Source organism: Hypanus sabinus, chromosome 4 (assembly GCF_030144855.1).
Source record: "Hypanus sabinus isolate sHypSab1 chromosome 4, sHypSab1.hap1, whole genome shotgun sequence".
NCBI lineage: Eukaryota > Metazoa > Chordata > Chondrichthyes > Myliobatiformes > Dasyatidae > Hypanus > Hypanus sabinus.
In genome coordinates, this window is record NC_082709.1 from 124,179,857 (window position 1) to 124,197,540 (window position 17,684).

At 38.1% G+C, this 17,684-nt stretch overlaps 1 protein-coding gene across 4 annotated transcripts in view; it reads right to left on the reverse strand.

Annotated features, from left to right (window-relative positions):
- The window catches only part of ccdc191 (coiled-coil domain containing 191), a 53,367-nt gene that overhangs the window by 29,370 nt on the left and 6,313 nt on the right, over nt 1–17,684 (reverse strand). For 3 of the 4 annotated variants that reach the window (XM_059968075.1, XM_059968076.1, XM_059968077.1), the window contains 8 exons: nt 17,006–17,044; nt 16,741–16,879; nt 13,087–13,242; nt 11,756–11,934; nt 11,226–11,449; nt 10,265–10,433; nt 9,286–9,476; nt 2,646–2,868 (listed from right to left, as the gene is read on the reverse strand). In XM_059968075.1, the coding sequence (XP_059824058.1) occupies nt 2,646–2,868; nt 9,286–9,476; nt 10,265–10,433; nt 11,226–11,449; nt 11,756–11,934; nt 13,087–13,242; nt 16,741–16,879; nt 17,006–17,044 (1,320 nt within the window). Of the gene's footprint in view, nt 1–2,645; nt 2,869–9,285; nt 9,477–10,264; nt 10,434–11,225; nt 11,450–11,755; nt 11,935–13,086; nt 13,243–14,997; nt 15,162–16,740; nt 16,880–17,005; nt 17,045–17,684 lie in introns of those variants that run through there. The other variant, XM_059968078.1, reaches the window with a different exon arrangement.

Here is a 17,684-nt window from a genome sequence, read left to right on the forward strand (position 1 = left end):
TGAGAACCAGGCATCCACCTCAGAGAGTGTGGAAAGTTCAGAAGAAGATGTGGAACCCCACGTTTGAATTATTGTACTGAAATTCTATATGCTATGACAAAAGCTTAAGATTGTTTTGATTTGATACAACAATATGGAAAATGTCATGACATTGATAAAAGTCCAGCAATCTCTCCAAATGAGGTTTTTTTTTACCTTTTGGGGGCTGGGGTAGCATATTCTGCTGTACTGATGTTAATATGGAATATATACAAAAAGTGATTACTTATTTGAATTGAATAATGTCTCTACAAATCCATGTGAATATATGTGTCTTAGGGTTTTTATTGACTTTTCCAAAATAAACAGAAAAGTATTTTTCTAAAAATAAAATGATTCACTCTATTGAAATTGGGCCCTGTACTGCGAGTGCCACCAATGACATAGTTTTCTATGTAGAATTTTATAACAACATTTGATGAAAAGTGCTTGAACTCAGCTATCATTGTGACAAATTTCAATGTTGAGGGATCACTGATGACAAAATACCACTAGGTTGAATATATATGTTGTACTTTATATTGGCCACTTTTCAGAAATGCTTATTTTAGGGTAGTGTTATAAAATGCATGATCGCACACAAAGCTACCATTGGTGCAATGCTATCACATATTTTATGAGATGTATACCTTGTCAAAAAACACTTTGAGCATTATTCCTCTCAGATGGTACCGACCAATCCTACTGGCTCATGGACTAATACAGGCTTTTATGTAAATAGCTGCATAAAATTAAATAACTGCCAGTTAACTTGTTATCAGTTATTTGGCCAAGTATAAACTGCAATTCTACTTCATTTTTAAAGAAACATTATACACTTAACCACTTTGATCACATTACACAAAAATGGACTGTCTTTTTGTTTGTGTTCTTTCTTTTAAAATTGTAAATTTATATAATTTTTTTGTAAATGCTGCTTATATGATGCTCTGTTCAAAGTTTGAGGTAAATTTATTATCAGAAAGTGCATATACAGTGGCATGCAAAAGTTTGGACACTTCTGGTCAAAATTTCTGTTACTGTGAATTGTTAAGTGAGTAAAAGATGAACTGATCTCCAAAAGTCATGAAGTTAATGATGAAACATTCTTTTCAACATATTATTTTTGTCTTGTACAATTTTAGAGTGGAAAAAAAAGGAAAGAAGCACCATGCAAAAGTTTGGGCACCCCAAGAGATTTGAGCTCTCGGATTTTCACAGTCATCATTAGGAAAGGCCAGGTGATGCAAATTTCAAATCTTTATAAATACCCTGCCTCCTCAAACCTTGTCCCAACAATCAGCACCATGGACTCCTCTACGCAGCTGCCTAGCTCTCTGAAAATTAAAATAATGCCCACAAAGCAGGAGAAGGCTATAAGAAGATAGCAAAGCATTTTCAGGTAGCCGTTTCCTCAGTTTGTAATGTAATTATGAAATGGCAGTTAACAGGAATGGTGGAAGTCAAGTTGAGGTCTGGAAGACCAAGAAAACTTTCCAAGAGAACTGCTCATAGGATTGCTAGAAAGGCAAATCAAAACCTCCGTTTAGATGCAAAAGACCGTCAGGAAGATTTAGCAGTCTCCGGAGTGGTGGTGCACTGTTCTACGGTGCAGCACCTGCACAAATATGACCTTCATGTTAAAGTCATCAGAAGAAAACCTTTCCTGTGTCCTCACCACAAAATTCATCGTCAGAAGTTTGCAAAGGAACATCTAAACAAGCCTGATGCATTTTGGAAACACGTCCTGTGGACTGATGAAGTTAAAATAGAACTTTTTGGTCTCAATATGTTTGGAGAAAAAAGGGTGCAGAATTGAAAGACTCTTAGCTGGCTACAGGAAGCGTTTACAAGCTGTGATACTTGCCAAAGGGGGTGTTACTAAGTACTGACCATGCAGGGTGCCCAAACTTTTGCTTTGGGCCTTTTTCCATTTTTGTTGTTTTGAAACTGTAAAAGGTAGAAATAAAAAAGTAATCTTGCTTAAAATACTAAAGAAATATGTCATCTTTAACCTTGTGCCTTTTGGAAATCAGGTCATCTTTTACTCGCTTAGCTATTCACAGAAACAGAAATTTTGACTAGGGTGCCCAAATTTTTGCATGCCACTATATGTCACCATATACAACCCCATGAGTCATTTTCTTGTGGGCGTACTCAATAAATCCAATAACCATAACCAATGAAAGACCGCATCAACTGTGTGTATAACCAGTGTACAAAAGCAAAAAGAAAAAAAGGAATAATAATAACAAGTAAACAATAAGTATCAAGAATATGAGGTAAGAGTCCTTGAAAGTAAGTCCATAGGTTGTGGGAACATTTCAGTGATGGGGGCAAGTGAAGTTTTGTGAAGTTATCTGCTCTGGTTCAAGAGCCTGATGGTTGAGGGGTAATATCTGTTCCTGAACCTGGTAGTGTGAGTCCTGAGGCTCCTGTACCTTCATTGTGATGGCAGCAGCGAGAAGAGAGCATGACTTAGTGCTATATGCCTCTGATACGACTGCAAGTAATTTTTTCATTGTAACATTGCATATGACAATAAACTCCACTTTGATATCCAGTTCAAGTTGTATCAAAACTCTGCACATCTATGAAATTTAAATGATCAATTCAACCCCACTTACCACAACTTGCTGCATCTCACATTCAATTCTTGATGCTCTGGGAACTGCTGACAATTTCCCAGAAGAGGCTGAATCCAATAGTGCTGCCATTTTTTGCTTGGTCTCCTCTTTTTGTGCCTCCAATTCTCTTTTTTCTTTTTCTGCTTTGCACCATGACAGCCAATGAGTGAAGCAGTACCTGAGCCTGTATTTCCGATTGCATTCTGTTGCAAGCTGTTTCTTCCTGAGTACAGAAATGGTGCTTTAGTTGTATTAATTTCAAAAGTATTTAATATAGTTACAGAAACAAAATAACTGTATATGTACCATAATTAATATGTCGTCTTATCACCAAATCATTTGGAGACATCCTAAGGACAATTAAGACAGTTGTCAATATACTACTAAAAAGAAACAGACTCTTTTATTTTGCTCTTCAAAAAATAGCAATTCAGGTTATTTAATAATTTGGAGAATGATCTCCACAATATTTTCCAACTATAAATTCACATAGCCACAGCTTCCAACAGGAGCCAAATTTTCCACTGCACTTACTCTCTAACCCCACCCACCCCTGCCCTCTGCTCACTTAGGACCAATCTTAACACTATCATCAAATCTGCTGAAGGCAGTTTTACTACAGTTTGGCAAACCAACCTCTGCTTCAGAAAGGCTGAAATGCTAGTTCTCCATCTCTCACTCATTCCTCCTCTTGGAACCATGAGTCCAGCATGATCAGACCACTGCATGACCTCTCTAACTTGAGAGATCCTCCCTCCATAGCCTCCAGACTCAACCCAGTACAAACCCATTAACTATTATTTTTATATGAACACTGTGCTGGTGAACCTGTCCGCACTGAACAGAACTTATTTCTTCCAATCTTGGTTCTGTTCCTTTTCTTTTTGTCCAATATCATATCCATGATGCAGTTGTACCGGTCTCTCAACTTTTTCTTTTCCATTTCTCCTTCTCCTGCTTTTACCCATCTTCCAACCATCTATGAACCTCCAAATGCAACAGATCAGCCTCATCTGCAATGTCTGCCATCTTCAATGATATACTGCCAGACAGGTGTTCCACTCCTCCTTTCTTATCACCATTCCGAACAGGCTGTCCTCTCCTCAAGTCAGTGCTTCAATCTTCCATCTGTACAAATACTAACATTATATGACACATTACCATTCAAAGGCTGGAGATGATGTGATATTTATCCTTTCATTCTTCCCTTTATCCAGGGATTCAAATGCTCCTTCCAGGTAACAGAGTGATTCAGGTTACTGGGTTAAGTACTCACAATGTGAGCATTGCAGAAGATCCCCATTCTGCCCCTAAGCTCAGCAATCACATCATCTCCAGCCTTTGAATGGTAACATGTCATATTTTAGTTCTCTGACCCTTCGTCCCTGGCGTTTTTCACTGTTCTAATGGATCCTACGTAAACTCGAAGAGCAGCACTCAGGCCTCAGTTAGAGTCGAACTACTTCAGACCTTCCATTTATCTTTAGAACTGTCTTCAGGAGGTCACCAGGTTCCATTCCTGAGAACGGTTTGTCACCCAAGTTGGAAATGACCAGCGTCATGTGGGAGAAAGCACAGTACAGTACTAGCCGTGATGGGAGAGTGAGCAGAAGCAGGGAGAGCAGCCAGCCAGTCACTGAGTGAGCAGGTGAGTCTGCTTGGTGCTTCCTGCCCTGCTCTGCTCTACTCTGTCCTGGAGAGACGGCACATGGAAATACCCTGTTCCAATCTGGCAGGAACTGCCTCCAGCCCTGCAGCAGCTAGCAAATCCATCCCCATGCATCATGGTCTTCTGAATGCTTATTTGTATGTACAGTGCCTATAGGTCAAGTGCTCATAACCTGACGGAGGACCTGTAGTTCTGAAGAGATCATTAACCACAAATTAATTTGAGATTTTTTGCCAGATCTCTGGCATATTCTTTTGCTTCAAAAAGATTTCCAAAACACAGTTCCAGCGCAGTGTTGTTAATTTTCTCATTTTCATTCACCCCTTTACTTTTGCCCTCAGCATGGCAATTAACTAGCCACCATCTTTCTCTTTTATCCAACATCTCTAGTTATAATTCACTTTCTCTTAGTCTGCAACCAATATAAGAAAATCTTTACCCTCTCCACCCTCTTCCTTCAATGCACTTTGAGATGTGTTGAATCCCCACTTTTCCCAACTCAGAAGTTAAAGGCCTGCCAATTCTTACTCTCGCATTCTACAAATGCTGCCTGATCTGACCTGCTGAATATTTCCAATGTTTTATCTCTTTTTATTTCTGTCTACCAGCATTTGTGGATTTTTTTTTCATTCTGGTCAATGGTTAACTGATCAAGTCATAATTCCCACACTTAAAAACTGCAGAGTCAATTTGAAACTGAATAACATTATTTCTGAGTTGAGAATCCAGTACTTCAAAGAGTACAACTATTAACCTGACAGCAAATTGTTACTGTAAGCTAACTCTTCATAGCTTGGTATGCAATTAATAAATGTTCAAAATAACAGATAAATGCTTGACATTTATTTAACAGCAAAAGGGATATATCAATGTTAGGTTCTGCCTCTTGTTCATCATCAGGACATAAACATCAATGTTACCATAATGGAAAAAGAAATGTTAAGTGAGTTGCTTGCCATAAAGTCATAGCAGGCTTCAGAAACAAAATAAACCAAAGGGGGTCAATAGATGCTCCTGATCCTAATGAATGAAAAGTGAATGACAAACAGTGCAAATCATATAGACTGTGTTAACAATTCCAATGCAAATCATTTACTAATGAAATAAATTTTTAAAAAATCAATGACTATAGTTTAGCAACTGTATCAAATATTGGGACAAAGCTAGAGGAATCTAAGTCATAGCAGGAATAAGTGGTGGAGGGAGGGGTGGGACCTAGTGAAATCACACTGGACATGAAACACATTTCATGATTCCAGCGAACAAAGTTGGAATGGAATGGCATGACAATGAGTGTTGGAAATCCACAGCAAAGAGCAGAGTCATTAGAGTACCGTCTTATGTAGAACATTCTCTAGAGGTATTCCAGTTACTTCTTCCCATCCTTACACAGGGCAAGTAAAATATACATACCATCTCAGGAAAAAATCTCCAACAGACATCCTGGCTAGCGTGTCTGAAACTTTGAGTCACAATCTCAAAATAAAGATCCACTCCAGATGGAGATGAGAAAGAAAATCTCCAACTACAGGGTGATGATTTTTTGGAATTCTCCACTCTGGTGGCCTGTAGTGTCTTAATCACCAAGTACAGTGGATTCCAGTTAATTGAGACATATCAGGACCAGTACATTTTAGCCCAAATTAGCTGAAGTTTCATGTAAATAGTTAAAAAAGATATTAAAAAGACTAACTAATTTTAACTGAGTAACAAATGATGTATCTAAATTAAATACAGAATAAATTAGACTACCAATACGCTACAGTATTAAAAACCATGTATTAGTTCCTAACAGTTATCAGAGGAATTCATCTAGCGTATGCTGCTGTCGTCTTTTGATTGACTGTAAATGAGAACAATCTGCAGAGACACTGGTGCAGATAATTGACTGCCTTCATACAATGTTTTTGACAATTGTATCTTCCAAATCTTCACTTTCATTGTAACATTCAAGATGGTTGTCAATACCTTCAAATTCTTCATTGTATCTAACTTGAAGAAGTGAGATCATTTCATTTTCACTCCCAGCTTGAAACTGCAGTGAGCAAAACAGTTCAGACATGTGGAGGGTGTTTAAAGAACAATTACAGTGTAGAGAAAAGGTATGTTCCTGTTAGAAGGAAGGACAGGAATGGAAAGATAAGACAGCCTTGGATGTCCAGAAGAGTGATAAATGTAGTCAAGAAGAAAAACGAAAAGAATGTAAAGCTTTGGAAATTAGGATCCAAATGAAATACGTGAAGAGTATAAAAAAGCCAGAGAAGAACTAGAGGAGGGAATTAGGTAAGCCGGGAAGGGTCATGAAAAATCCTTGGCAAGTAGGATTAAAGTGAATCCCAAGGCATTCTATACACATCAAGAGCAAAAAGATAACAAGGGAGAGGGTGGGACCACTCAAGGATAAAGGGAGGAACATCTGCTTGGATGTGGTGAATGAGGTGCTTAATGAGTACTTTGCTTCTGTATTTACCAAAGAAAAGGATATTGAGGACCAGAAGATCAGTGCTGAGGGTACAAATATGTTAGGGCATTTAGAGGTCAATGAGGAGGAAGTATTGAGCCTCCTAATGGGCATTAAGGGTGGGTAAATCCACAAGGCCTGATGTGTTTACCCCAGGTTATTGAAGAAGGCAAGAGAAGGGATTGTTGGGGCCTTGATCAGTATCTTTGTCTCCTTTCTAGGCACAGGCAAGGCCCTGGAGGACTGGTAAATGTTTAATGTTGTTCCTGTATTCAAGAAGGGAACAGGGGAAAATCATGGAAACTATAGTCCAGTGAGATTCACGTCAGTTGTAGGGTAATTGCTGAAGAAAATTCCTCAAGATAGAATAAATGAGCATTTGGAAACCCATGGCCTAATTAAAGAGAGCTAGCATGACTCTGACCAGGCAGGTTGTGTCTTACCAACTCGACAGAGTTTTCTGACAAGGCGAATAAAAAGATTGACGAGGGTAGGACAGTGGATGTGGCTACATGGATTTTAGAAAGGTATTTGACAAAGTCCCTCATAGAGGCTAATCCAGGCGATTAAGATGCATGGGGTCCGTGGCGAGTTGACTGTTTTAATTCAGAACTGGTTTGCGCATAAAAGTCAGAGGACAGTGGTTGAAGGGACTTATTCAAGCTGGAGATCTGTAATTAGTGGAGTTCCACAGGGGTCTGTGTTGGGACCTCTGCTGTTTGAAATGTATAAATGACCTGGATGAAAATGGAGATGGGTGGATGTAGGTGGATGGATGAAAACATAGTAAAGTTGCGGGTGATACCAAGATTGGTGGAGCTGTGGATAATGTAAAAGACTGGCAAAGAATACAGCACAATATAGATCAGTTGCAAATACAGGCAGAGAAATAGCAAAAGGAGTTTAACCCGGACAAACGTGAGGTGTTGCACTTGGATACAGCTAGGTTGTTTCCTCTGCAGCAGCAGAGGCTGAGGGAAGATCTGATAGACAGACACATGAATGTGAGGAAGATGGAGGGATATGGACCTTGTGTAGGTAGGAGGGATTAGTGTTTGGGTGTTTTTGATCTGATTTTTAGCTGGGTCAGCACAACATTGTGGGCTGAAGGGCCTGTTCCTGTGTTGTACTGTACTGTTCTGTGTTCTATATCTTAATGCTTATTTCTCACCAACTATCAGTGGCAAAAATCACTGCTTTTGAACATAAATACATTCAATTGACTCTGTTTATAAACTGTTCACTCTAAGCACAGTGCCGTGTCTAATGGCTACGCAAGTGCATGCGACTGATGCTGGTTAGAAACTGTCCACAATTAAGCAGCAATGCATTGCAAATAAATAAAGGGAATCCCGGCCATTTTCTTGATTAGCTTTTGTTCTCCAAGAGTTGTCCCAAATAAGTGGCTGCCCTTAATAGCTGATGACCCAATTAACTGCAATCCACTGTATATTTAAGAGATCATTTGGCAGATTTTTAGATATTAAACAAATCAAGCGATATGTAGTTAGTGCAGGGTATGGCACATAAAATATATTTCATAATCATATCATATCTTTAGCCTGAGCATACATAAGGGGCCAAATGGATGACTCGTGCTTACATTTCATATGTTCTGATAATATAGAACAGCAAATTATTCTAGAGTTTTTAAAATATCACCACATAATATACCTACTGAACTAACAGGTAAGTTCTTAGAACCTGCTCAGTCTGGAAACTCAGACATTTTCATTATGTTAAAATCTATAAAAAGTTGAACAGTTTTCATGAAAATGTCACTATGTCAGTTTTCTGCTAATGTAAAAGTAGACTTTAACATGAACTAGCTTTTCCTACACAGTATTTCCAGGTTCATCCATGATCTTTTGGGTATGTTCCTTGAAGCAGCCATTAGTTTTAATGCTTTGGCAATGTTGCAACTTTGCACCTGAGTGATAACTACCTCATTTTGTGCATATGTCAAGCAGGGAGAGTGCAAACTTTTCCTATTTAGTCAAGTGGCCTGATCTAATAGCCAGTCCTGTGATAAGTAATGCAGAACAGTATTTATTCAGGAATCCCAAACTGCCTAAAGACACGTCCCTTCAGTTACTCATAAGAGCAGGAAACCAGTAATGACACTAGTCAGAGCAGATGCTCCTTGCATTCACATTGTAATGTTACAATTTTAATTACATTACAGCAAAAAAAAATTCCTGCAGATATCAATTAATAATTTGGGAAAATAAAATTCACATTAATAAAAAACCTAGTATAACAATAATGACATATTTCAACATTTACTTTGGCTTAAGTTCCTAAGAGATACAAACAATCCTTAAGAGCTTGAAAATTCTTGTACAAGAGCTGTGCTCAAAAAGGATCAACATGTATGATTATAAACATTATGCAGTTTTGTTTTGGGATTTCTTGCAAAATATTCATACTCATATGTCCCCTGAAGAATGAAGAAGTGAGTTTCTGAACTATATGCATTTCATTTTAGTATGACTCTACCTACTGCTTACCTTTTTTCCTCCCGCAGTTCCATCTCAGTGCGTTGTACTTCTTGCTCCAACTTTTTTCCCCATGTATATGTTCTCCAGGCCTGGAACATTCGAAGCTGGCTTTTCCAATCAAATAAAGCTTTTGCTTTGCCCATTTTGATCCTGCATTCCAGAACCAGTTTATACCAGACTGAAAAATGTTTCTGCAAACACTGGTTTTAAATGGTAAATATTAGTCCACAGACATGTTTAACCAGGTTTTAAAAAAAGACTGAACTCTAATCAAATCACTATATTTCATAAGAGGATTGACTTTAGGTAGATATTTAAGGACACAATACCATTAGAGTAGAGGTTAAAATACTATGTTCAGTCATACCATTGAGAAGAATATATCTAGTGAGAACAACAACTTTGACTTCATCAATCAGCACTTCATGTTGAAAGTTAAGGACTACCATTTGGTTGAGTTACCCAGAGTGAACTGTAAACTCCTGGGATTTCAACCTAAGTAAGTCTTACATGGCTGGTAACTAAATAGTGAAAGGTGACTCACGCTTTGACTGAATCCTGTAAGTATCCCAAGTTATAACTACCTCATAATACACTCACAGAAACAACATTAAACCTATACTATGTGGGGCAAAGAAAATCATATAGCTCTGAGGATAGGAATATAAAATGTTAGACAATAATCTAATTTTGTGCTGGAAAGGAGAGCTGGTGTAAAGGTGTGAATAGAGTAAACTCTCACTTAGTTGATGTGAACAGTGTTAGAAGTTTTTGTATAGATGAATTAGTTCACTGACTAGCCTTGAGTAAAATGGTCATCTATAGAAGAATGTACAGTAAACAGATTAACCCTAGATGAATGCACACACTTATAACTTCAGTTAACTGGAACTACTATAATGTTGTCATAATGCAACTTAGCTCTAGGCAACCTAGCATTGCTAAGATGTATCATAACTTTTTTTTGATGTTAATGATTTTATCTCACCCGTAACTGGCAAGATTTAATCCTGGCATCAATCTCCTCCATTTTCCAAAGATTCTCAGTCTCAGAACGTTCCTGATTCTTCTGCACTTGCAATTCCATCAGTGCCTGCTTGGCTTTCTCCTGAAGCAAGGCCTTCTGCCTTTTCTCTTTCTTTTGATGCTCTCGTTCACTGAGAATGAATTTTAAAGAGGTACACCTTTATGAGACATTAGCTTGATCATATCTTATGAAAGCTTCTCTACAATGTTTTGACACTTTTTCTTGAGCCGATAATTCCAAACTACAGGACAGTACCAAGGCTGCATGGCCTCCTTTCGTACCGAAATCATTCTATGATTCAGTGCCAGGTTTTTTGTGAGTGACCGCATTAATGCATGCTTTAATTCTTAATGTGCTGCGAGATATACCTTCAAGTTGATGTTGGAAAATGACTTAAAAGTTCCTATGTTTTCTAGGTCCTATCTCAGTGAAATTTTAGCTTTGAAGCAAGCTACATGTACATCAAGGAAATCTTTTTCTAAAAGAAAATTGAAGTTCTGGAATTAGTTTCCTGTCTTTAAGTCCCTAAGATAGCAGAAGACAGAAAATCAGAAGGAAAATAACTACACCTTCATCCTAATTCTTTGTGCTCATTTCTCACATGAGTACATTAATTTCTATGTTCTGTTTAGTTTAGTTGGCCATTTGATTATTAATTGGCTCAGCACAACACCGTGGGGCAAAGGGCCTGTTCCTGTGCTGTGTTGTTCTATGTTCCAATTTCTGTTCTTCATCAGTAACCCTTATCGAGATAGTCTGAGGGGAAGGTTTGAGAGGGAAATGCAACAACCTAATGGTTAGAATTAATCAGCAAAACCAAATCAATTTCAGGACTTTTAAGATTTCATCTTCTTTCCTTCTCAAAATACTCTAAAAGTTATATAAAGTCCATCAGTTGTTACTTGACAGATTGCCTACGTACAGCCACTTTGCTTCTTCCATTATGTGTCTTTTTTCCATCATTTCTTTCCGTAACTTCACCATCTCTTTTTTAATGTGCTCTTCCTCTTTCTTAGCCTGTAAAGCTTTCTTTCTATTTTCCTCCTGAAGCAGTTCATGAGCTTTAGCATGAGCAAATTTCTTTATGGCTCTCTCCTGTTTCTGTTGCTCCAACTGAGCCTGTCTTTTAAGACGATTTTCTTTTACCTTTAAAATACAAATTGGCATCGTTAGTTTCTCTGAATCCACATTCAACTCAAGAAATTTCAAGAGATTTTTATTAAAACATTTTTAGTTGCTAAGTCTAACTTGAAATCAAAAACTCAAATCACCAAAAAGATTCAAAGACAACAGGTTCATAAAGAATATGGAAATTAATACCATAAATATGAGTAGTAAACAAGCTAATCTATTCAGTATGCAAATCATTCTGGCTACAGATTTATTTTGCTACATAGTGAACATAAGTACAAAATTATGACTGAAGTACTCTCCCGACAACCTGGTACATACTTGTTGGTGTCTTGCCTCCATGCTTAAACGTGGGTCTTTTTGCTTTTTCTGCTGATTTTCCTCTTCTATCCCAAGATCATCAAGGATACCATACTCCTCCAATTTCTTTTCTAGCAGCTGCTGTAGGAAAGCCTGTGTTGCAGTACTCTCTTTCTCCTCTTCCAAGTAATTGTACAAATCTGGAGCAACAGAATAGACAGATATATTCACTAACTTTGGATGAGTAGATGATTGTTTCATAGAGGTCTCTTTTAAAACATAAATGAACATTCCTTTAGACATTTTCTATCAACCTTTGTTGTTTGCTGTTTCTCCTCTTCCTTCCGTTTGCAAAAATGCCTTATTATGATGGCTTCTTTTTAGAAAGTGCATCTGCACAGTTGAATTATTCTCTTCAGGAGCAATACATTTCATGTCCCAAGAGTGTTTATTCAGGCTATTTTTTTCAAGAATCAAGATTATCTAATGTCATTTCCCGTACACAAGTGTAAAGAGAACAAAATAATTATTACTCTGGATCCGATGCAGGACAAAATATAAAAAAAACACAACAGCAATAATAAAAAGAACACACATAAATACATAAATACATAAGATAGCTTATAAACATACACTCACGGTATACAAAGACTGCCCATTGGGACACTAGGGGAGGTGACACTAGGCTGAAGGAAAATAATAAAGCAGTGGTGGAGTTAGTGGGTGGAGGTGTTCATCAGACTTGCTGTTTGGGGAAATAACCATTTTTGAGTTGGACGGTCCTGGTGTGGATACTAAATAGCCTCCAACCTGTTAGGAGTGGGACACACAATCCAAGAGCAGGGTGGGTGAGATCCTTCATGATGTTACTGGCCCTTTTCACAAGCAGTCTGATTCCAGTGATGCAATGGGCAGTTTTAAACAACCCATTGGAAAGCCTTCCTGTCCACCACAGAGCAGTTTCTGTACCAAGCACTGATACAGCATCACAACAAGTATAAAGAAGATTACGATTACCAAGAGTGGTTAGCAATCTTGTCCATGCCCCTAACTTTAATTGGTATGCTGTTGGAACACAACAGGCCATTGCTTTCAGAAGAGTTATTCTTTTACAGCAGTCCTGATCATATTCCATTTTTGTGTTTACAATATTTAGTTAATTATAATAAAAACTGTCCCTTTATGTTAATTCACATCACCTCTGATGGCTTTACTTTTGCCAGTGAAAGCTAAAATTGAAGTTTTGCACACGTTACCTAAGAAATGTCATCTATACACATGAAGCATTCACTTCAAGTTAAATTTTTCTGTCTGATAAATTGAAGTTCAAAATTAAACAAAGAAATCCTCACCATCAAATTTTTCATATTCAGGCATTTTGGAGATCATCTCCGATGAACATACAAATGACTCTGAACTGTTCATATCATCTTGTAGTTCTCCAGCTTCTTCACATTCTAACTCCAATCTTAGCTTGGAATTCATCCATTCCTGTAGTAACTCCTGAGCTACATAGAAAGGGAAACTGTAAACAGCATTTTATGATAGACATCTATTCACCTAACACAGGGCTCTCTCCACAAATAGTTTACCTGTGATTTTAAAATGATTTAACTTATACCCTAAAAGCAGAACTCATTACTCTGTTATAATCCAAGTATTACTGGCAAATGGAATTTTATTCTGTCTAATTGGGGCCTCAGCTAGAAAAAAAAAGGAAAATGTGGACAAAGGCAATCTTTAGAATAATGTAGATGAAAAAAAAGCACAAGTCATATGAATCACAATTTTACTGAAAGTAAAATTTTCTAAGATTCACTAGATATGGTTTCATCAAATTTTAATAGCTAGTGAAATATGCACCAAATGTAATGTAGGTATGCAAATATTTCAATAATTTTGACAAAAAAAATCTTTAAGTTGCATATTGTGGCAAACAGTAGATGCTTTGGTTGTCATTTCCAAATCTGATTATTATGAAACAGGGCATTCAGACTGGAAGGGTGGAGCAAATGTAACCTTATTACTTAAAAGCAAAATGCGAGAGAAAACAGGAACAAGTTACCAGCTAGCCTTACAGTACTAGGGAAAATGAGAGTTCATTATAGGCAACCCCTACAATATGGGTATTTTTAGGGCAAAAATACAGAAATTTGCCCTTACAGATATTCACAAATCACTACACAAAAATTTGAAATACTGGAAAAAAACTCACTCTCACAGAACTTATGTCAGGTAAATAAAGTTAATACAAAATTTTTTTTTAAAGCAGCTGGTTTCTTGACACATGCATAGGTGATGCAAGTTTGCATTACGGAAAATTACGATACCTCATTTCTAAAAACTTCCCACTTTCAGTCTTTACCTACAGTCTTTTCCAATGAACTTCTGGAAGTTCCAAATGCCTTTAAGATTTGCCTTGCCCTAATTTAGGACCTTAACTTGCAAACCAGGCCTACCTTTCTCCCACAGTATTTTAAAATTAATAGAATGATGATCACAGATCCCAAAGCACTCTCCTACTTGCACTGCCTCCAATTTCAATAGGATATCCAGTATTGCCTCCTTTTTTCAAACTTTCCTGGACACATTTAAGAAATTGAACATTTTGATGTGATTGGGTTTGTCCAACACTTCTGAACATCTAGTAGTATCCGGGAATTAATAAAACATTACTTCAGCTATGTGTGTGCAAACAACACTTGTAATTTAGAATCAGAATTAGGTTTAATACCATTGGCATACATTCTGAAATGCATTGTTTTGAGGCAGCAGTACATTGCAATACACAATAATGAAAAACTATAAATTACCATAAGTATATATCCCTGATTATTGTCCAGTTTACTGACTCTAAGCAGTTCTGTAAGAATCCCCTGCCTCCCATGGCCATACCTTCTTAGTTTTCACCACTGATGATGCCTATACACAGGGAGTACGGCCAGATGATTGGGCTTTCTAAAATGTGGGTGCAGGATGGCACAGTAAGAGTTCTTGATGGTGCTATAACAGTGGTCAAGTATGCTGGGTTTTCTAGTTAGATGTTAGAAGAACCTTCCTGAAGATAAATCCAAGGAAGGTGACAGGCCCAGATGGCGTCCTGGGACGGGTTCTCCGGGCCTGTGCAAGCAAGCTAGCTGGAGTGGTTACTGACATCTTCAACTTCTCCCTGCTTCCGTCTAAGATCCCCTCATGTTTTAAGAAGGCAACGATAATCCCAGTGCCAAAGAAAAGCAAGGTGGCATCCCTGAATGATTACCAACCTGTGGCTCTAACATCAATTGCTATGAAGTGCTTCGAGTGATTGGTTATGGCACACATCAACCATAACCTACCGGTCTACCTCGACGCTTTGCAATTCGCCTACCGGAGCAACAGGTCAATGGCAGATGCCATCTCTCTGGCACTACATTCCTCCTTAGAACACCTGGAGAATAAAGACGCATATATAAGGCTCCTTTTCATTGACTACAACTCAGTCTTTAATACCATCATTCCAAATAAACTGATTCCTCAGCTCCGGACCCTGGGTCTTAACACCCAGATCTGCTTCTGGATCTTCAACTTCCTCACAGACAGAACCCAGGCTGTAAAGATAGGGGACAAGCTCTCCTCTACAATCACTCTGAGCACTGGTGCCCCACAAGGCTGTGTACTCAGCCCCCTGCTGTACTCACTGTACACCCATGATTGTGTAGCCAAGTTTCCAATGAACTCAATATATAAGTTTGCTGATGACACCACAATTGTAGGCCGTATCTTGGATAATGTTGAGTCTGAGTACAGAGAGGAGATTAAGAACCTGGTGGCATGGTGCGAAGATGATAACCTATCCTTCAATATCAGCAAGACGAAGGAATTGGTTGTTGTCTTCAGAAGGAGTAGTGGACCGCACAACTCCATTTACATCGGTGCTGCACAGGTGGAACAGGTCAAAAGCTTTAAGTTCCTCAGGGTGAATATCGCAAATGACCTGACTTGGTCTAACCAAGCAGAGTCCACTGCCAAGAAGGCTCACCAGCGTCTTTACTTCCTGAGGAAGCTGAAGAAATTTGGCCTGTCCCCTAAAACCCTCACTGATTTTTATAGATGCACCGTAGAAAGCATTCTTCTCGAGTGCATCACAACCTGGTATGGAAGTTGTCCTGTCCAAGACCGGAAGAAGCTGCAGAAGGTCATGAACATAGCCCAGCACATCACACAAACCAATCTTCCATCCTTGGACTCACTTTACACCGCACATTGTCAAAGCAGTGCTGCCAGGATAATCAAGGACACGACCCACCCTGCCAACACACTTTTTGTCCCTCTTCCCTCCGGGAGAAGGTTCAGGAGCATGAAGATTCGTACGGCCAGATTTGGGAACAGCTTCTTTCCAACTGTGATAAGACTGCTGAACAGATCCTGACCTGGATCTGGGCCGTATTGTCCAAATATCTGGACCTGACTTGCACTACCTTACTTTCCCTTTTCTATTTTCTAATTATGATTTATAATTTAAATTTTTATTATATTTACTTTGATTTGTACTTCAGGGAGCGTGAAGCGCAGAATCAAATATTACTGTGATGATGGTACACTCTAGCATCAATTGTTTGGTGACAATAAAGTATTAAGTAGTCCCACGTGGGTTATGTTGGTGGCAGTTGTTCGGAGACTTCTTCAAGTTGGCGTCATTGAAATCTCCCACAATGACAGGAAAGCATCTGGGTGCACAGTTTTATTCTTGTTGATTACTGTACGTTGCTCGGTTCCTCCAGTGCCCGCCTACACCGCTATGAGGATGATGGCAGAAACCTTCCTTAGCAGATAAAATGGACGACCCAGATGTTCCAGGTTGGTCAGCAGACTGAGGCAGAACTGCCACATTAGGGCACCACCTAATCTGACCCTTAAGTGCAAACCCACAATGCTGGGAACTGCAAGAAACACTTTATACAACACACTTTCTGTGAATTATCTCTACAGTGAGAGAATCATCAAGGTACAATCACTGAGACTCTTACCTTCAGCATAGGCATTATCATGGTCACGAAGCTGATCAACTGTCTCCATTGTCATAACATAGCCACCGACCTTTGGAGTTTGCAACCTTTTTGAAGGAAATACTTCTGCTACAGCACATTCAGATGCCTGTTCAACTCTCTATCAAAAATTAATAAATATTTAAATAATGTTAAATAACATCATCTGCATAAATTCCACTTTGCCACTCCCATCCCAACAAACTGTGCTAACAACGTATTCATGAATTCAGTTACCCATACTTACTTTAATCCAGTCTTGAATATCATCATGATTCATGCTTTGCTGTGAGGGAAAATCACAGTATTGTTAACAACTTTTTAAAAAATTAACAGATAATGTATATATACAGCCAATCAAATACATTTTAGCTCCTTTGTAACTGAATTTAACAATGGAAATTCATTTAGGATATAAATATTAATATTAATGCACTGATATTTGACACATAACCCATGTCAAATATAAAAATATTAAATATGTATTCACAAGATGAAGCAGTTAGGTTAATTGATCACATGGGTGTAAATAGGTTGTACGGTCTTGTTGGGATAGAAGGGCCTGTTACCATGCTATATTATTAAAGAAAACTAGATTTTAAAATCAAGATTTCTAAATGTGGAGAACCTTGTAAAAAATGCACAAGCTTGGTTCAATTTTGATTTAGTGTAGGTGAGCAACAATCTAGATTTCCATTTTCTGCCTGGCAGCTCTTAAAGAAATCTTAATCTCCTTTTGGTTAGGCTTCATTCCTCATATAACTGGCTAAATTGCTTGAGATGTTCTTCATTATTAAATGAGTATATACATATCCTGTATATGCTGCCCACCACCTCACCTCTGCTCCTTCCCCAAAACTACAATTTTATTCATTCAATTGTATATGTTTTGTTTTAAACTAGTTGATGGATTTATTTTCAGAATA